At 36.3% G+C, this 21229-nt stretch overlaps 1 protein-coding gene across 6 annotated transcripts in view; it reads left to right on the top strand.

Annotated features, from left to right (window-relative positions):
- KDM6A (lysine demethylase 6A) overlaps window positions 1-21229 on the top strand; it is a 204510-nt gene that overhangs the window by 172451 nt on the left and 10830 nt on the right. For all 6 annotated transcript variants that reach the window (XM_044235737.1, XM_044235739.1, XM_044235738.1 and 3 more), the window contains 5 exons: window positions 63-137; window positions 880-1028; window positions 7488-7602; window positions 10997-11184; window positions 11992-12133. In XM_044235737.1, the coding sequence (XP_044091672.1) occupies window positions 63-137; window positions 880-1028; window positions 7488-7602; window positions 10997-11184; window positions 11992-12133 (669 nt within the window). The remainder of the gene's footprint in view (window positions 1-62; window positions 138-879; window positions 1029-7487; window positions 7603-10996; window positions 11185-11991; window positions 12134-21229) is intronic.

Below are 21229 nucleotides of genomic sequence, written 5' to 3'. Positions count from 1 at the left end.
ATGTTCACTTAGTATTTCTGTTTAAAAGGCATGTTTCTGATATTGTCTCTCTCTTTTTTAAGTTCTGGGAGGAGGAGGAAAGGACCCTTTAAAACCATAAAGTTTGGGACCAACATTGACCTGTCTGATGACAAAAAGTAAGTCTTTGTAGTAGTATTTCTGTGAACGGATGCAAAGAGATCTGCAAGATTGAGAATTGTCTACGATTTCCTCTTCTCTTTCCTTCCTTACCATTTTTCTAAGTTGATGCACAAGTTTCAGATAAATTATTTTTGCTAAGTTTTACAAAGTTTTTTCTTTAACTTAAATCTCTTGTACAGGTTTTCATCAAGAACCTGGCTAAGTACACAATCACAAAGTTACATTTTATGATTAATAATGTACAGTAGTGTTATAAAGGGGTGCCTGGGTGGCTCAGTAGGTTAAGCCTCTGCCTTTGGCTCAGGTCATGATCTCAGGGTCCTGGGATCGAGCCCTGCATCGGGCTCTCTACTCAGTGGGGAGCCTGCTTCCCCCTCTCTTCTCTCTGCCTGCCTCTCTGCCTACTTGTGATCTCTCTCTCTCTGTCAAATAAATAAATAAAATCTTTTTTTAAAAAATGACCGTGTTATAGAATTATATAACAGTTATAAAAATAGGAAGGTTTTGTTTGTTTTTTTTTTTTTTTCATTTACTCAGTATTTTTGTTTTGTTTTTAACTCAGTACTATTTAAGCTTTTTTTTCATTAGGAAGTTTTCTTTGGAAAAATTGAAAAAATTAAGCATTTCAGTGTTTCCTATGCCGTTTTTCAGATTGGGACACAAAGTTTTTGAAGAAATGGCTAACTTCCACAAATATTTGTAGCAGGATTTCACTCTTGATCTGTTGTTTTATTGCAGATGGAAGTTGCAGCTACATGAGCTGACTAAACTTCCTGCTTTTGTGCGTGTCGTATCAGCAGGAAATCTTCTAAGCCACGTAGGTCATACCATACTGGGCATGAACACAGTTCAACTATACATGAAAGTTCCAGGAAGCAGAACACCAGGTAACTTTTATGAACTAACATTATCTTCTACACTTGAAAAACAGAATTAATCAAAATGTGAAACATGCAAAAGAGAACCAGATTCTTTTCATTTACAGTGAGTGAAATTGAAACGATTACTCCTTACAAGATTTGACTCGTATTATTAAGATTTTTCCCCTTTATATTACCTTTTTTTAATAGAATAGTCCTGAAACAATAGCAGTTTAATCTGGAAAGGGGTTACTAGAGCACTCCTGGGAAAATCCCTGTGGCTTAGAGGCTAGAGGCTGTTGCTGATTCCGTCTCCTGCAGAGTGATGGGATACAGTTTTTTCTGAACTTTTCTTTTTGTCATAGTCACACTAAGAAATATATTGTATGACTTTGTGCACATACGTGTATTTTTAAGAACAGTTTCATAGAAGAATACATTTTCTGGTCTGTTCCATTGTATTTCACTTAAATAAGGAAGTAGAGGTTGTAGTCCTCTAACAGAGCTGCAACACACACAGTTCACACAAATCACTTGATGAGGAGACATTCCTAGAGTCTTCTTGGTATCCCGTCCAGACTCTGTTAACTCGGCTTGTCACTTTTGACGGGTCACATTTCCTTCTCTGGGTCTTTTTCTTCATTTGTAAAACAAATTGCATTGGTTTTAAGCTAAGAATTCTGTCCAGTGCTAAAGTACCATCTTCTTTGTGTTTCCTTGGATTGACATGAAATTTCTGAGTGATTTTCAAAATACTTAACAATTAGGGCAGGTGACTGGTGGTTACAAGTTCACCTGTATACCTGTGCCTATAGGCTACATATCATCATCAGATGTTTCTGTGTGCAACTTGAAGCAGCCGTGGTTTGAAAAACAGATTACTTTCTTCTTTGTCACCTGCTTATTGAATTGTAGCTACAAAGCTGTTTCAAAATAGGCCTATCCTTGCCTCTGGGTAACATCGGTCAGTGGATTCCAAGTCCTGACTACTCATTGGAATCTCTTTTACTGAGATCAGGCACGGTATTTTTAAAGAAGGTTCCCAGAATATTATATTGTACAGCCAGGAGTAGAACCATTAGGTTGTAGTAGTTTTTATCCTCAAGCCATTGGAAGCCTAGTTCTGTGATATTTTGTCCATAGTTGGCTAAAGTGGAAACAGTTCTGTAATAAATAGCAGAAGAACTCTGTGCTCCCCACTTTGCCATTTAGGCGCTGGTGTAAATACTGGGCAAGTTACTTGAACTCCCTGGAGTTCTGTTTTTTTTTTTTCTTTTTTCTTTCTTTTGTTTGGGATTGATTGATTTATTTTAGGGAGGGGGCATAGGGCGAGGGACAGAGAATCTCAAGTGGAGTCCAACATGGGGCTTGATCTCACAACCCTGAGAGCAGGACCTGAACCAAAACTAAGAGTCACATGTTTAACCAACTGTGCCACGCAGGTTCCCCAAGAGTTCATTTTTCTTACGTATGCAATATTGGATTGGTTCTTCTAAGATCTATTTAAATTGAAAACCTCTCCAATTTGAATTACACCCTCAACTCAAAAAGAATACAGTTTTTCATTACAAATCAGGGGAAAAGCAAACCTGGTAGATTATTTTGTCACCTGTGTCTGAACTGCTTGGGGTTTTTTTCAGTTTGTATATAAGGCATTAGTTTTTCAGAAGTGTCCTGTGGAACACTGAAGAATTCTCTAAGGAATTCCCTTGGAGTAGTGCTGTCTAGTAGAAATGTAATGCAAGTCATATGTATGACTTAAAGGTTTTTTTTTTTTTTAACATCTAATATATTATTTGTTATAGGGTTACAGGTTTGTGATGATTTAAAGTTTTATGGTAGTCATATAAACATAAAACAAAACAGGTGAAAATAATTTTAACCTAGTATATACAAATCTTACCATTTCAACTTGTAATCAGTATATAAAAGTTGAGATTTTTCACATTTATTTTTCATATTAAGTCTTTGAAATCTGGTGTGTACTTTTATAGTTTCTGCACATCTCAATTCATATAAACCCCATTTCAGGTGATTACTCTGTTAGACAGCTTGGTCTTAGAAGAAATGGATAGTTGAATTAGTTCAGTTTTTAAATTATTTTGAATACTTCCTTGTGGGGCAAACCCTTTATTCCTGGAGTTACATAGATAAATGTGTTTCCTACCTCATGGACTTTATGATCAGTCATGTTATGTTCTAAACTATAGAGATGCTCTAAGGCTGTATCCCAAAACATTTTGAATTTGACAGTGGGATTTCAGCACCTCTAATTATGATGAGTGCTAAATTTTATTTTGGAGTCTACACTATGGACAATTCCAACCATCCACCCATGGTAGGAGATAGTCTGTAGGTATTAAGAGTACCATATTCACATCATACTCTCATACATGAAAGACACAAGGAATGGTGAGAGTAGCTACATTTTTCTCTATTGAGGTAAAAATGACCCAGCAAAACTAATCCCTTTAAATTATGTGGTTCAGTTGCATTTAGTGTATATTCACTGTGCTGTGTAGCTATCACTTCTGTGTGGTGCCAAGAGATTTTCATCTGTCCAAAAGGAAACTTCGTACCCATTAAACATTAACTCTCCATTTTCCACTTCCTTCTGCCCCTGGCAACCAGTAGTCTGCTGCTTTCTGGTTCTGTTTTGGATGTTTCATATAAATGGAATCATATAATATGTTCCCTTTTGTGTCTGTCTTCTTTCACTTAGCATGTTTTTGAGGTTCATCTGTATCATATTCATGGTTCAGTCCTTTTTATGGCCAGATACTTCATTGTGTGGATATATAGGACATTTTGTTTATCCATTCATCAGTTGATGGACATTTGGATTGATTCCACTTTTTAGTTATTGTGAATAGTGTTTCTGTTAACATTCATGTGCTAGTATTTGTCTGAATCCGTGTTCCCAGTTCTTTTGGTTGTATACCTGGGATTTGAATTGTTGGTTCATATGGTGATTCTATGTTTAACTTTCTGAGGAACTGCCAAACTGCTTTCCACAATAGCTGCACCATTTTACATTCATGGCAGCAATGTATGAAAGTTCGAATTTTTCTTCCTCCTCACCAACACTGTTTAGTTCCCATTTTTTTCTTATTACGGCCAACCCAGTGGATGACAAGTGGTTTTTCTTTGTGGTTTTGATTTTCATGTGCTTGCTGACCATCTATATTACCCACTTTGGAAAAATGTCTGTTCAAGTCCTTTGCCCATTTCTTAAATTCAGTTGTTTGCCCTTTTGTTGTGGAGTAGTAGGGGCTTATATTTTGCATATCAACCCCTTACCAGATACATGATTTGCAGATATTCTTTCCTGTGCTTTAAGTTGTTATTTCATACTCTTGATAGTGTTCTTTGCACAAAAGTTTTTAATTTTTATGAAGTTCAGTTTATCTGTTTTTTGTTTGGTTGCTTGTGCTTTTGGTATCTTATGTGAGAAACCACTGCTGAATGCAGGGTTGTAAAGTTTCACCCCTATTTTTCTTCTTAGATTTTTATAGTTCCAGCTCTTATATTTAGATACTTGATCCATATTAATTTTTACATGTGGTTTTATATGAGCTAAGGGTCCAAATTCATGCTTTTACACATCCAGTTGTCCCAGCACTATTTGTTGGAAAGACTATTCTTTTCTAAGTTAAACATAGAATCACCATATGAACCAACAATTCAAATCCCAGGTATACAACCAAAAGAACTGGGAACAGGGATTCAGACCCTTTCTCTAGAAGGGTCTTAACACCCTTGTGGAAAATCAGTTGGCCACAGATATATGGATTTATTTCTGAAATCTTGATACCCTTTCCTTGATTTACATATCTGTCTTTATGCCAGTACCATGCTGGTTTGATTGCTGTACTTCTGAGGTAAGTTTCAAAATTGGGAAGTGTGAATCTTCCAACTTAGGTAGCTACCTTTACTGTAGTGCTTTATCTCTTCATCACAGGGCTATGAATTACTGTCTTTCTATTCTTTCAGCTTTTATTTATCTGAGAATATCTTAGTTTCTCCTTTATTTTTGAAGAATAGTTTTGCCAGATATGGAGTGCTTGGTTAATTTTTTCTTTCTTTCTTTCAACAGTTTAAATGTGTTACCCTATTGCTTCCTGGCCTCATGGTTTTGGATCTAAGATCAGCTATTAATCTTATTGGTAATCCTTTGTATGTGACAAATCACTTCTTTTTTCCTGCTTTCAAAATTCTCTTTGGGTTTTTACAGTTTGACTATAATGTGTCTTCATATGGATCTCTTTAAGTGTTTCCTACTTCGGAGTTTCTTTAGCTTCTTTGATTTATAGATGTATATCTTCTGTCAAATTTGGGAAGTTTTGGACCATCACCTCTTCATATATTCCTACTGTTCTTTCTCTTCCTCTTCTGGGACTCTCACAGTGCTTAGGTTAGTGTATTTGATGGTCCCTTAGGCGCTGTTAATTTTTCTTCATTCTATTTTCTTCTCAAAATGGTGGTTAGTTTCATTTGCTCTATCTATAAGTTTGTGGATTCTGGCTTAACCTTCTCAAATCTGCTGTTTGAAACCCACTAGTGAATTTTTAATTTCAGTTATATTTTCAGCTTCACAATTGTATTTATGATAATTTCCATCTCTTTATTAATCTCTGTTGAGACCTCATTGTCCTTGTTTCCTGTGGTTCTTGTTTATGGTTTCTTTTAGCTCTTTGAAGTATACTTAAGACAGTTGATTTAAAGTGTTTGGCTATTAAATCCATTGCCTGTTCTTTATCAGGACTAATTTTTGTTGATTATTTCTTCCTTTTTCCCCCCTGTGATTAGGCCATACATTCTTGTTTAGTTGAAAGCCTCAATTTTTTTGTGAAAACAGACTCTGAGGATTTAAAAAAAAACAAAAACAAGACTGTATTCTCGGTCAAATGTAGTCCCTGAAATCTCTGTTCCTTAAGCATGGTACTGAGCTAATATTTTGACAATTTGAATGTTATCATGTGGCTGTTATAGAAATCAGATTCTCCCTCTCCAGAGTTTGTTCTTGCTTATTGTGGGCTGCAGTTGTCTGTCTGTTTTGTGACTTTTCCACAGTATTTTCACGAAGACTGTATTCCTTGGCATGTGTGGGTACTGAAGTTTCTTTTCCATTATCTCAGCAGTTAGCCAGTGACCTCACGGAGATTTCCTTCAGTGCTTTGTGCCAAAAAAGAAAGAAGAATGGGAAAATGAACATAAAGAAAAGAAAAAATAATTCTCTGGGTCTTTGCAGATTTCCTGTGTTGAGTCAATCCTTTTACATTTAGTCATGCTGCTTATGGTTGTACTTTTAGCCTTTACCTTCTTGCTTTCACTGCACCTAAAGATTAGCAAGAAGTTAAAATTTATAGTCTTAGGTGTATTTCTGAGCATACGACCTGCTCTGGGTATGCATGTGGCTTTCTAAATTCTCTAGTATTCACGGGAGCTTTTCAAAGCCTTTATTCCCCCCAAATCTCATTGGTGTGTCTGCGGTTTGCCCCAACTCTTCGTTTTTTGCCCCTGGGAGCACCAGCTTGTTCATATGGCCTTTCAGTGTTTTGGGGGAAACCTTTTCCACTGAACCACTTGCCCTGATAGGGTGAAGTTCCTTGTGTTAGTTAGTCTTTTGGGGGAAACTCCAGTCAAGTTGAAAGGAAAAACAATTTTTTATCTTGGGAACAAGATCCACTCTGCTTCCTCCAGAACCAGTGACACACTAGGAACACAAGACTACTTTTTTAAGTCCATTGCCACACACTAGTGATATGGGTGGGGATAAGGTAAGTTAAAGTGACATAAAAGTCTCCTACTATAAGTTCTTTCTGGTCAGGCCTTCACTTGGTTGCTATAAACCTTTGACTACTGCCCAGAGTTCAGTAAGGTTACTGGTTTTTTTTTTTTCTCTAGAAATTAGTTTGTTTCTGAAGAGTTCTCCAGAGTTCCCTGCTCCGTCACTTTTGTTGACAATATTCCCATAGCTCCATTTGAAAACCATATTTCTTGCCTCTTTACTGATGTCCTAATGCTACTTGTGAGAAATGGAGATTAGTTCACAAAGAAGTGGTAATGATATAAATAATAGTTAATACTTACTACTTACCGTGTATTTGGAACTTCAAAACAGTCATTATTTCATCGATCCTCAAAGCAGCCCAGTGATTTATTGGAATTGTTCTTTTCTAATCTTCTATATTAGGTAACTGAGTCGAAAGGTTTAGCAACATTCCCAGGTTCACATAAGCTTAGGAACCTGGCTCTAGAACCTAAGCTTTTAGTCATGATGTAGACTACCTTTGCAGAAGGTCTTACTGAGTAAGTTAGGAGTTGACCAAACTCTGCTCTAAAACTAGACACAAAAATAATGACAAACAGCTGAATACCACCAGAACATTCTGTGTTGAACATTTCCGAGGTCTTATTTCTAAAGGTACATTTTTCTATAGAATTTATAGTATGCTGATAATTGTTTTTCTTTTCTCATTTCAGGTCATCAAGAAAATAACAACTTCTGTTCAGTTAACATAAATATTGGTCCAGGTGACTGTGAATGGTTTGTTGTCCCCGAAGGTTATTGGGGTGTTCTGAATGACTTCTGTGAAAAGTAGGTTTCCAAAGAAAAAGTTTTTTTTAAACATAACTATTCAAAAACAGTAATTATAAAGGACAACTTACTAATGTGGATATCCTAATATATGTAACCAGTTTTTACTTACCTCAGCAAAAAAATTCATTTAAATTGATTTTATTCCAAGTCTGTTCCTTTGCATTACCAAGAATACTTGAAAAAAAGATGCCTTGACACCACTCTGTGCAGTATTAACAGTCTTGAATTTAAAAGATAGGAAGTTTGAGTTGTTTATTAGGTTAACTGAACAACTGATGCATATACTTGCTCATGTGGAAGATATGTGTTCCCAGAAAAATTATTTTACTGTGAATGGTTTTAGAAGTGGAAGGAATTCTGTAATATAGCACCTTCATAGGTTGTTACAACTCTAGTATAAACATACTACTCTTTGTCATATCACCATGATATAAATTCTTTTTAGAACTATACTGGCAACTAGTCCTTTGAAAGAATTCTGTAAAATTTAACCAACTGCTTCAGATTTTTTCTCTAATTGAAGGAACTCACCTTGTAGCATTCCTTTCCTTAAGGTCCTAGAAATAGCCTTCCTTTATTTCTAATCTATGTTAAAGAATACCTTGGAATTATTTTCATTGGTTTAAACTTGTTTGTCTAAACAGAAACTTACTCTCTCTCCTTTTTTTTGAAAGTACTCCTTTATGTAAGTACCTGATATTTTCAGTTAGTTAATAACATTGAAAAGTTGTTATAGTTAAAAACATAAATTATACATATATATGGTGTTATTCTCCCCATCCCAAGAAGGTAACGAGGGGACCACCAGAAACATTACATTATGAGAGACTCTAAAAACTAATTATACACACATACTCACTTAGAATTTTTTTATCTTGGCTTACTGGATCTTTGTTTAGTAACAAGTGTAAATATAGTTAACCAAAAAAACCCCACACTAATCCATAATTTCCTTAAATAGAAGCAAAAGATAATTATCTTTCATTGTTTTTACTGTTTAAACACACAGATTTCGTTTCATATAAGAAAGCGAAAGATGTGAAATTTTAAAATTTGAAATGCTCTGATGAAATAACCTGATCTACACTAATCTGTGCTTACTTTCATGGATCAGTGGTCTGGTGGTAGCAGAGAAAGAGCAGTGTCATGTAGGAAATCTCCATTGTGCTATAGAAAGATTTTTATTTCTTAAACTTTGAGATGGTAGTATATTATTACAACCACAGTACACTGATCCTTGTTCATTATTCTGAGTAGACATCGGCTCTTTTCAGGATTTAGTTTGTCTTTCCTACCTAATGGGGAGGTAATCTGGGAATAAAGGTAATAAGAGGCAGATGATGTCTAAAAATTGTGAACTTGGGGATAATAAAAACCCAAAGTTAGAATGAAGGGTTAGGTAAATTTAAGCTGCAGGAATAGCACTTGCTACCCCAGCTTTTGATACTGATACTGAAATACTGACCCGTGTATGATAAAAAGGATGCTTGCTTTTTGGGGTAACTTTAATTTTTTTTTAACTTAGTTGTTGATTATTCAGTGGTCTTGCTTACTCAATTGCTTGCTTGCTTTTGAAAAGAAAGTTTTCTCCAATGTTGTGATGGTAACACGTTGGTGAGGTAGGGATAGAGTTTGTGTTTGTAACCATATTTTGCTTCATAGGCAAGTTTTTCTGGACCGTATCTACTGAGCATTATTACAAACAGTAAGCCCACTCATATCCCCTTGCAGATAGGCTACATTGGCAGTCTTCTAGGCTTTGAAGAACAGCTTGCATTTTTATAAGGAGAAAAATAAGACAGAGATTGCATCTACATCAAATGTTGGTGAGATTTTTCCATAAAGGTCCAGATAATAAATATTTTAGGCTTTGCAGGTTATATGGTCTCTGTCACAGCTGTGTCACTGAGGTACATAAGAAATCATGTGTAATAATACATAAATGAATGGGCATGGCTATGGTCTAATAAAAGTTTTATTTACAAAAAGAGGTGAACTGGATTTGGCCCATGGGCCATAGTTTGCCAACCCTTGATCTAGACCCAAAAAAAAAAAAAAAAAAAAAAAGATTAAATTTAAACTAATGAAAATAATTTCAAGGTACACTTTATTATATCCTTTAGCATGGGACAGTAAAGCCTGCGTCTTAGCACTAAAGGAAAGAAACATTTCCATTCTGCACATTCTTCCTTCCCCAAAATGTAGCTAATTGAATTTTATACACTTCTTTTGAAGGAAAAGTTGCTTTCTAGTTTAAAATATACTTCATATTATATCATGATGAAGTAGAAAAAGAAGTCAGATTTTAAAGTAAAAAGCTTAGTAAGATCCATAGAATGTTTCCAAAGTACATTGGTGGTGGTGGCAGTGATGATGGTTGGTGGTGCATGTGTATGATTATTCATTTTTTATGAAGTTGTTTTCAGCTGCATAGTTTTTTTTTTCTATTTATTTATTTTCAGAAAAACAGTATTCATTTTTTTTTCACCACACCCAGTGCTCCATGCAATCCGTGCCCTCTATAATACCCACCACCTGGTACCCCAACCTCCCACTCCCCCCCCCCCGCCACTTCAAACCCCTCAGATTGTTTTTCAGAGTCCATAGTCTCTCGTGGTTCACCTCCCCTTCCAATTTACCCCAACTCCCTTCTCCTCTCTAACTCCCCATGTCCTCCATGACATTTGTTATGCTCCACAAATAAGTGAAACCATATGATAATTGACTCTCTCTGATTGACTGATTTCACTCAGCATAATCTCCTCCAGTCCCATCCATGTTGCTACAAAAGTTGGGTATTCATCCTTTCTGATGGAGGCATAATACTCCATAGTGTATATGTCAGCTACATAGTTTACTAGTATTGAAACTCTAAAGACTGACATCCTGTCTCCTTTTCCTGCTTAGAATTCAAAACAGCGGTAGAGACCATTCTGTTTTCCACTTTGCCTCAGAAATGAAAGTTCCTAATAGTTAATTATATCTGCCATAGTGTTCCTGTTTATGGACTTAAGTGACTTGATGTCAATTCCACCTTCCATTTACCTTTCAGAGATTTCTTGGTACTCCAGGACAAAGAGTTCAGTCAAATAACCTTTAGTGAAATGAAATTCAAAGTTAATGTATATAACTGTTAGTTAAAAAGAGCTTTGGATTTCGTTTGGATCTTTGAAAAATCAACTGAAGGTAGTAGTACTGATCTTGGAGTAAGTTACTCAATATTTAATTGTAATTAATTTTACATTACATATGATAGTTCTTACTGCACAAGCAGTTAAGTTACAATGGAGTGTGAATGAGCATGTTTTAAGAAGTTTTGACCTTGTTTTCCAGTCTTATTAAGGAGCTTTATTAAAAGTATTTGATCCATTTGCGTTATTTTTTATTTCAGAAACAATTTGAATTTCCTCATGGGTTCTTGGTGGCCCAACCTTGAAGATCTTTATGAAGCAAATGTTCCAGTGTATAGGTTTATTCAGCGACCTGGAGACTTGGTCTGGATAAATGCAGGCACTGTTCATTGGGTTCAGGCTATTGGCTGGTGCAACAACATTGCTTGGAATGTTGGTCCACTTACAGGTATTTTAAAGAATATGCGCTAAAAAAAAAAAAAAAAATTAATTTTTAAAGGATTGTATCTGATAGATTTTTTTTTTCTTGGAATATAACTCACTAGAAATAGGAAGAAGACTTCTGTCTCCTTGAATAAAATTTTAATTTGTAGTACAAGAAATTAAATTCACATGAACATGTAGAAATATAAAGACCATAGATCTCAGCAAATAACAAATTTATGTCTTTGTATACAAGGAAGATACACTTTTAATAATTTTTAGAGTGCTTGATTTTGTTTTATAAAGGAAACCCTTTATGGGAGAAGGCAAAATAGAGTGGTTATTCATTCTTTTCAAATTTTTCTTTTATCTGATATGTTGTATGAATAGCCCTATTATGTCAAAATCTGTTTGAATTATGCATGCCTTCAGGCAGTAGATAATTCAGAATAAGAATAAGGCCTTTGAAGCCAGAAAGACCTGGATTAGGACCAGGACCTGGCTCTTGCAACTTTGGGCAAGTTATGTAACCTCTCTGGGCCTCAATTTCTTCATCTGTATAATGGGAATAATAAAATTAATAAGGTAATGATAAAGATGAAATGAGATAATGTGTAAAAATAGCTCAGCACAATGCCCGGCACATAGTTATAGTAAGCACTCTTTATATGTTCACTATTATTATTGTCATAATTATCAAAGAAACAGCTTATTTTTGTAATCTTTTGAAGTTTCAGAATTGGTATTGATATCATCTGAGAAGGTGATAATGGTAACTTCATATCTTTTGGTACTTTGGGTTGCTATTTTATAACTTTTTTTTTTTTCCTAGCCTGCCAGTATAAATTGGCAGTGGAACGGTACGAATGGAACAAATTGCAAAGTGTGAAGTCAATAGTACCCATGGTTCATCTTTCCTGGAATATGGCACGAAATATCAAGGTCTCAGATCCAAAGCTTTTTGAAATGATTAAGTAAGTGCTTTCTAAAACTGCTGTAGTCCCTCTCTTTTTGGGGAGTGTTAACTATTCAGTACTTCCCCCCCCCATATGTTGACATCACCACAAAATGGTCCAGAAGTCTAGTAAAATGTAATATGAGAATCCACACATTAAAAATATTTTTCCCTTCCAGATAGTCAGTACACTGTGGTACAAAGAGAAATGAAGGCACACAAATGATTCTAAACCAGTAGATTCACAAGCCTGTGCTTCCCCACTACCCTCTGAGCCACCTGATATCTAGGAGAACTTGAGTTTTAATATTGAAAGACTGCCCTTGGTATCAGAGGGAGAGAATGGCATCACAGAATAATTGCTGGTACAGATAAATTAGCATTTAATATAGGGACTTAACTAAAATGGCCATTTTTAAATTGTTTTAATGAAATCATCCATCTTCTAATTGTCCCTTTTCTTAGCTGCTTTAAACACCTAATACAAGTTATTTGAATATATATATCATACTAAGCTTCTCATGTATTGTCAGTTTCTATCTTAGCTAGTTCATAAATATATTTAGAATATTTTCAAACAGTGCTATATAGCAGTGTTTTCCTAAAGTGTATTTTCTATCACTCTTGCCCCTACCCTGAAAAGGTGGGTGATTCTGGTCAAAGAAATACTGGAAAAATGATGGATTAGATAAAGTTTTACAAGTCCTTTATTCTTTTAATAGTTTTTGTAAAATATTTTAGAGACTAAGTGTTGGTATGTTTTGTGAATGGGAAAGGAGGAGGGTTATATAATGTGTTTCCCAGACTTATTTGTTTGACCAGTATCTTCTCAAGAATTGATCTCCTCAGAAACTGATTGTGGAATACACTGCTTTATACTCAGTGATAAAATATTTATAGTTTCCATCCTTGTTAAAGTAGTGCTTATAATTATTTCTCCTATAGCTATATTAATTTGGTCAGCATATGTTTTCAAAATACTGTCTTCTGAAAGTAATCCTGTTTTAATAAAGTGATTTCAAACCTAAGTCCACAATTTCATTCAAACAGAAAATGTGTGGTCAAGGTAACACACCTCTAGATTATCTTACAGTATAGTCCTTTATCAATTGCAGTAGTCTTGGGCAGAAGTAGTAGGGGAGACAAAAGGTAGCAAAACCCAAATCATCACAAATAATGTACAAATACCTTTTTTTTTTTTTTTTTTTTTTTTTTTAATTTAAATTCAGTTGGGGCACCTGGGTGGCTCAGTGGGTTGAGCCTCTGCCTTCAGCTCAGGTCATGATCTCAGGGTCCTGGGCTCGAGCCCCACATTGGGCTCTCTGCTCAAACGGGGAGCCTGCTTCCCCCCCTCTCTCTGCGTGCCTCTCTGCCAACTTGTGATCTCTCTGTGTCAAATAAAAATAAAATATTTTTTAAAAAATTTAAATTCAATTAATTAACATATAGTATATTATTAGTTTCAGAGATAGACAGTGATTCATCAGTCTTATATAATACCCCATGCTCTTTACATCCCATGATGTACAAATCCTTTTAAAAAGTTGGATCTTGGGTACCATAGTCTGTAAATGTAATTGGCAGTAGGGTGTGAGGGGTTGTCTCTCCATTTATCTTACTATATTTGACAGTGGTTCCTTGGTCTGAAGGGCAAGTTCAGGGTTACTTTTCGATGAAAAATGATTTAAAGTTGCTGAAGATGTTTAGTAAATTTGAGATAGACATAAACTGGAGGCTGATTCAGATCCCCTGGATGGTACAGCATAGAAACCTTTTCTCTAATAGCTATATAGATTGAAAGTGACTTATGGACATTGGGGAGGGTATGTGCTATGGTGAGTGCTGTGAAGTGTGTAAACCTGGCGATTCACAGACCTGTACCCCTAGGGGTAATAATACATTGTATGTTAATTTAAAAAAAAAAAGTGACTCATTACATTTTAGATAGATTAGAATTTTAAAATTAGAAAGGATTTTTAAGGTTATTTAGTCAAAACTACTACTAAATGCAGTAATCTATTCTGTAGCCTCCATAATTTGTGGTCATCTAGCAGCTTGTTGAACGTTTTCATTATCTCACTGTAGTTCTTGAAAATTCTTTACAGATTGGCCCAAGATCTCCCAGTCATTTGGTCCTAATTCCCTAAATATGTTTCAGATTTATGTAAAATATATCCCATTCAACAAGTGTTTAACAACCAGCTCTGTGCAGTGTTTAAGTTAAAACCCCTCCCCTTGGGGGTTTTTAATTCTGGTAGAGCAAGACAGAGAGACCACCAGACAGATAAATAAATTACTAACAGGTAGTATGAATAAGATGAAATGCCTAATATTGGGGTAGCGGTGGGGGGAAGGGTAGGAGTACTGCTTTTTCTACAGTAGTCAAGGAAGGTGTCTGAGAAGATGAGTTTTGTGTTTATACCCAAATACTGAGATGGAGTCAACCAAAGACCTAAGGGTAGAACACTTCAGGCCTGAATGGCTAAATTAGGAATAGCTTTGGCATGTTTGTAGGATAGGAAGGCCAGTGTATAGCAGAATGAGAGAAAGAAGGGGGTTGCAGTAAGCTCAATGAAGTGAGCAGGAACTAGATTGGACATGGACTTCTGGGTGTTACAGGTTACCATTAGATTGTAAGCAGGAAACTGATGGGTTCTGTTTTAAACTTTAAAGAAAATGAATCTGGTTGCTTTGTAGAGAATGGATTCCAAGGGTTGTGGGTGGATAGTTAGAAGGCAGTTGGAACAGGACAGACCAGCCTAGACAGACATTTACCCACGGGGGTAGAGAGAGGGATCAGACTAGGTTCTTTGGTGGAGCTAAAGCTCACAGAACTTGCTCATATGTTGCAGGATATGGGGAGGAAGTGGCAAGAGGGAAAAAGGAATCAAGGAAGATCGTCCTATTCTGTCCTATTCTGTTCTTCCTACCTGGTCTTCATTAATTTAAACATCTCTCGCCTCTGTCATCGTTTTCATCCCTCCATCCCCATCATCCTTGTCATCCTTCTAGACTCCCTCCAGTCTATCATCATCCCTCCTCTTAACTTTTGAAATGTTGAGCATTGACACTTATATTCATTTTTGTTATAAGGTTATGTTGAAATTGGATACACACAATTTGGAAGTATTTCAACTTAAAATTACCCATGGTACTGTTGTTTCTCATACCTACCTTATTTTTTAACCTAAATGCACTTACATACTCATTTTACTCCCATTTTTACTCTGTGCTACAAAATATTCAGTCATTTGAATCTTTATTGTGTTCCTCATTATATTAAGAATTCTGCTTCCAGCTGGAGTTGTCATGAGATGTGATTAGCAAGCTCTTTTTGTCCTCACACTGATTGAAATGTTCACTATAAATATAAATTCAGACCCCTAAGCTTTGCTTTATAAACGTCCCTCTTAGAACATAATCATTCAGCTGTTAACCAAAAACGTACTTTTCTCCAGCCAACATTGTGCCTTTTCTTTCATTTGTACTTTCCATAATTTAATGAATATTGGCTGATTGTATATACGACTCTAGGGTAGGCACTGAGAGGGTGTATGTTTGTCTGTGTGTATCTGGTGTAGGTCTTGTCTTGAAGTAAAAGTGCATATAAATAGATACATTGAAAGAAATACAACAACAGATCCCCACAGGATTCTTCCCAGCTCCATGGAATCAGAAAAGTCTGTGTATTCTAGGAAGGAGGTAATTGATGTAAAGGGTAAAGATGTGGAGGCAGTGAAAGGAAAGAGGACAAAGGAATACCACCTTAAAACCAGTTTAAGACCAGACTCTCATGTCATCAGGAAGATGCTTCAGTTCGTCTACAAAGTAATGCATACTGTGTCTGCTTCAGTCCTGCACAGTCACATATTCCTCTGGTGAGGGAATGAATCTCTTTTCTTCACTTGAGCACCAGGTGAAATTGTTGGTTTATGTGGAGAGGCCCTGTTGTGCTATTACAATCATACTCGGCATGGTAAGACTGCTAACTTGGTGCGAGGCTCGGGGGAGCTCTCCTCCTGCCCAGAGCACCAGCAGGTGCATACTCACACCCGGTCATCTTTTCTTGCTCTTCTGTCCCCAGCACCTGCCTCTCTTGCTCCTCTCTCCTGACTTCTTCCCTACTGGCTATTTGCATGATCTTAAACCCATATATGATATGACTCTGTTAACATATGTGGTGGTACATTCTAGCTTGAGGACAGTGTGTATGAGGAGTAGTAGAACAGAGTGGAGTTGTAGAAGTTCTTTGTGGCAGATCATGCATTGTGTACCAAACATAAGTCTGTTCTGTTAGAGAGCTTTTGATGGGTTTTTAAGTAATATGATCTAATTTGGGTTTTATAAAGTTCTTTCTAGCAGTTCAATAAACAGAATAAGATTTTGGATGGTAAGAGAAATGAGTGAATCAAAGTTAGTTTGGGTTTTCAAGTCTGGGTTCTACGTGGTTTCAGTAATAATGCTATTTAATAAATTGATTTGGCAGGGGGCATGCCTGGGTGGCTTAGTTGGTTAAGTGTCCAATTCTTGATACCGGCTCAGGTCAAAATCTCAGGGTTGTGAGATCAAGCTTCTTTTTGGACTCTGTGCTCAGATCTGCTTAAGATTCTCTCCTCCTCCCTCTGCACCCCTCTTCCCATAAGAAAAGTGCTTCCCAGACTGGATCTGAGTTCTACCTCTCAGCAACCCAGCGTTGCCCAGGTGGTTAGAGCCAGGACTAAATGCTCAGAGCTGTCTTGTATGGAAGCTACTTGTATGTGTCTTTGACACAGGACTTCATTTTGGGCAAGTTTGAGTAGGCAATAAAATAGTCAGATAGAGCTGTTCAGCGGAAGTTGTACAAAATACAGAACTCTAGAGAGCAGAGTTAGAGCTGGCAGACTAGAGGGTCTTCCATCTAGCCATTTGTGATTGCCTTGAAAGAAGGGGGATGGGGAGTTGGCCACAGAGCTTAGAGAAATACTTCTATTTAAGAAAAGCAAATAGTGAACCAAATGAAGGTCAGAAGATAGCATGGGGAATGTATTGTTACAGAATAGAAGGGGTCTTTTTCCATAAGCTCGGCTTTGCTGTAAAATTGTACCCCCATCATTGCTTTGGTCTTCAAGCCGAATATCTTGCCAACGAAGGAAGTGATACTGGTTTTTCCTAGCTTGCGAGCTATACCAATTCTTAAGTCATGGTTCTTCCTTGCTCTTTCTTTCCTCGGCCAGAGTCATTGTCTTCATCTCCTGTCCACTCCACCATCCATAGCAATTTGGCTTTCTGCCTTAAATATGCTCCAGGCAGTTCTCTTGGTGAGGTTACCAGTGAACAACTAAGCTTAGTATGTTTAGCTATACTAAAGGCACAAATGCAAACTTTGTTTAAAATCTCCCATTTGTGCCTCAGATCTGACCCCCACTTAACCTTGTCAGCCCATGACCCAATACTGCATTTAGATATGTGCTTGAATTTTCCATTATTTTTACTACTCTATTTTGTAATCTTTACATTGCCCCCCCCTTCTTTCTCCTTTTTTGAGTTATCTTTTAGGAAAGCATTAACTCAGTATATATTGAACATCTGAATTGTAGGCTATTTTAAAAGAAAAAAATTATCAGCTCCATGTAAGAAGCGGAATGGAGAAGATATATATACAAAATAGTCCTCTTCCTTAACTTCCTGAATTACTGTTTTTAGTTCTAAATACTGTGAATCAACCATGTGTAAATTTTGGGGTATTCATAATTAAGTATTAATCAGAAACAACATAAATGAAATTAACCTTGTGCCTTCACATCCACTCACACCTTCAGCTCCACCCAGTTCTTTTCATGCTTTCATATTTGTTTCATACTTACTGTGAACTGAGTTTGTGGTGTGATACTATGCTGAGGGAGAAAGGGACTTGATCACTTCTCAGGCCACTTATAGTAAATGGGGAAATAGTGAATTAAAATATGGGGTCTTTGCTTATGAAGATACTGGTTTTAAAAATGGGGGAACACAGAGGAAGGCACTTCTGAGAGAGGGGAACATTAAGGAAAGGCTTCACAGAAGTAATAGTATGTACCTCCATAGTCCGTTATCCTGAACCCCATAGGCCAAATGTGGTTTTGTGTTCAGAATTCTTTGGGTTTAGAAAAGAAATACAGTGCATATATATTTTGTCCTTCTAGTGAGGTCTATGGCAGTATCCTAGAATCAGACACATTAATATTTCTGCAGTAAAACAGTCACCCTTATGAGATAAGCAAAAACTATAAAAAGCCACAGGTCAAGTTTCAACACCAAGTGAGTTTATGCAAAATTTATGAAAAATTTGTGGGAGTATAGTAATAGATCATGTACCTATGTTGGCACCGAGTGATTTAATAACAGGAGAGCGATGTTCTCTCCTGTTGCCCCCCTGCTAATTCCTCGTTATCATTTTGAGAATGAATTACCTGTTACTACCTGTTGTTATTTCAACAAGTCAACATTACTCTTGATTTTTTTTCTTTGCACTTCCCAGTTCAAATTGGGTCTTTCAGAGTCCTGCAATTCCATTAAGTACTTTATCTGAGTAAATCATCTTTCAGTTTCTACATTCTAGTTGTTTTACTAAAATACACTAATTTTCATTCTCCACTTCATGTTCTTCCAAGTACTTTTTGCATTGGCATGAGTCAAAAGAATATTCATTATCTTGATTATTACTTCCTTCATTTTATAATGCAGTAACCTTGACTTAAAAAGTTAACAGCCTAACTCCTTAGAAGAATTTTAGTAGAAGCTCAGTGAATAACTTTCTCTTTTGATTTCCTTTAACTGTCTAAATGAACATGGACTTTATTCCATATACCCCCATATATTATAAGCAAACTTCGTTTCTCCTTCTTTAGCCAAACTTATAAGTGTCTTTTTAGGTTTAAGCCCTACTTTGTTAATATTAGTTGAAGAGTATAGATTTAAACTTAGGTTGCTAAAAATTTCAGGTAGACTTCACATTGGCAGCAGCCACCAGTGGGAAGCCTTGAGAATTTTAAATCTTTTTTAGGAGTGCCTGGGTGACTCAGTTAAGCATCCAACTCTTGATTTTGGCTCAGGTCATGATCCTTTGGGTTTTGAAATGGAGTCCGGAATTCGGTTCTGTGCTGGGCATGGAGCCTCCATAAGATTCTCTCTCTCTCTGCTCTCCTCCCACTCCTAGCATGCTTGCATACTCACTTGCTCTCTCTTAAAAAAAAAAAAAAAAAGAATTTTAAATCTTTTTAATAATGATCAAATTTGCATGTTAGATCACTTGGCAGCAAGATTCAGCAATAAATGGAAGGCAGAAAATTTGGAAGAAGAAATGAGAAGGTAGTTGACACAGTTCAGATAAGAGGAGGGACAAAGGTTAGAGGGTGATTGGGTGGTGGAGGTGAGAGAGACGTCTGCCTGTGGGGCTTTTCCTTGGGTAGGCAGTGGGATATTTATACTTGTTGATGAACTGGGGGTAATAGAAGAGGAGAGGAAATGTTGTAGGTGTGGGGAGTGATTACCAGCTTGGTGGATGTCAGACATGCAGAACTTGAATTCCTCTTGTGATGTTGTAGTGGGGATCTCTGTTAAGTAGCCAGATGACTGCATGGCTCTGTTGCTGAGAAAAGGAGTCTGGTACACTCATCTGTAGCTTTCACCTGGCTGACAGGTAACCCTCCTAAGGTGCTGGCTGTTAAGTTTTCTGAACCATTAGCTATTTTAAAAATAGAGCAATGCCTATACAAAGATCTGAATTAAGAGAAAGACTATCTAAATGTAAAGCTACTGACCTTTAACTCATTGAACTGTGACATTTTTTCCATATGAATACCCTATTCTCCTTTAAAATATATCAGATTTGCATTTAAGGCATTGCTTCATGCCCCCACTCCCAAACTTGTTTATACACAAGTTTATACTTTCCCTCCAACTTTTTATTTTGTAATTTAAAAAATCTACCAAAAGTGAAATAGTACTGTAAATGCCCATATAACCTCACCTGGAGTCGTCAGATAGGTTTTTGTCACATTTACTTAGCAGTTTCCACATATGCATATGCACACACTTTTTGGGCTGAGCCATATGAAAAAGTAATTTGCAAACATTATGACATGACCCCAAATGCTTCAACCTGCATCTCTTAAGAATAAAGATATTCTTGTGTTACCACAGTACTGTTTAACACATGTAAAAAATGTGAAATTCAATAGTAATTAGCTAATAAACAGTCTACATTTGAAATTCCCCAACTATGCAAAAATGCATTTTTGTAGCTTTTATCTCTCCCTGCTCCACCAGCCCCTATGATGCTCACACTGAATTCAGTATGTAATCATTGTGTCTTTAGTCTCTTTGAAATCTTAAGTCTTTTTACATGATTTTTTTCCGCTTTGCTTTGCTTTGCTTTGCTTTTGTAGGAGAGTGTACCTCTGTTTCATACAGAGTTCCACATTCTGGATTTGTTTTCTCAAAATTTTATTTGGGTTGTACATTTTTGAGAACTATTGAACATACTTTAAATGCCTATCCTGCTCCAGTATAAACTGTGTCATAGGTATTTTCATTAGTAGGTCTTGAGTGAGTGAAGTTTTACTAAAATAGGCAGTTTAAAACCTAAAATTGAAGGTGGGGAGATTATTGATGCTGATTATCCATCTTCTTTATCATAGTATACAGTTTTTACTCTCTGGTTTTAATTTTAAACTAGTTGATCTAAGAGAAACCTCATTCTTCGAAAATTCTTGATTCCCATTTTCAAATAGTTGAGGTGCATTGCTGTGGCCTACATTTTCTCCCTGTATAGTGCTCAGTCTCTTTTTAACTTCATTTTCATAAGACTCATATATTCGTTATGTTTTAGCATTGAAATACTCCTTTTAACAGGACCCTTGAAAAGGAATCAAATGATAGTGTAGCAAGTAAGCTCTGGAGACTGGTGGTACTGATTAGATTTCCCTGTAGGTAACAGGCTTTCGCAATACTTAGATTCCTTTAGATGCAGTTGAATGATTTAATCTCAATAGTAGATAAGGTGAAGTCCAACAAATATGTTATAAATTGTTGCAATCATGTTGGGCTGTTAGCAAGTTAATGTAATGATAGTATGTTTTCTAATACGTTGGAAACT

The sequence above is a fragment of the Neovison vison genome, chromosome X (assembly GCF_020171115.1).
Source record: "Neovison vison isolate M4711 chromosome X, ASM_NN_V1, whole genome shotgun sequence".
Lineage (NCBI taxonomy): Eukaryota > Metazoa > Chordata > Mammalia > Carnivora > Mustelidae > Neogale > Neogale vison.
The sequence above is the reverse complement of the archived record's forward strand: the minus strand, read 5'-3'. Positions and strand labels throughout refer to the sequence as shown.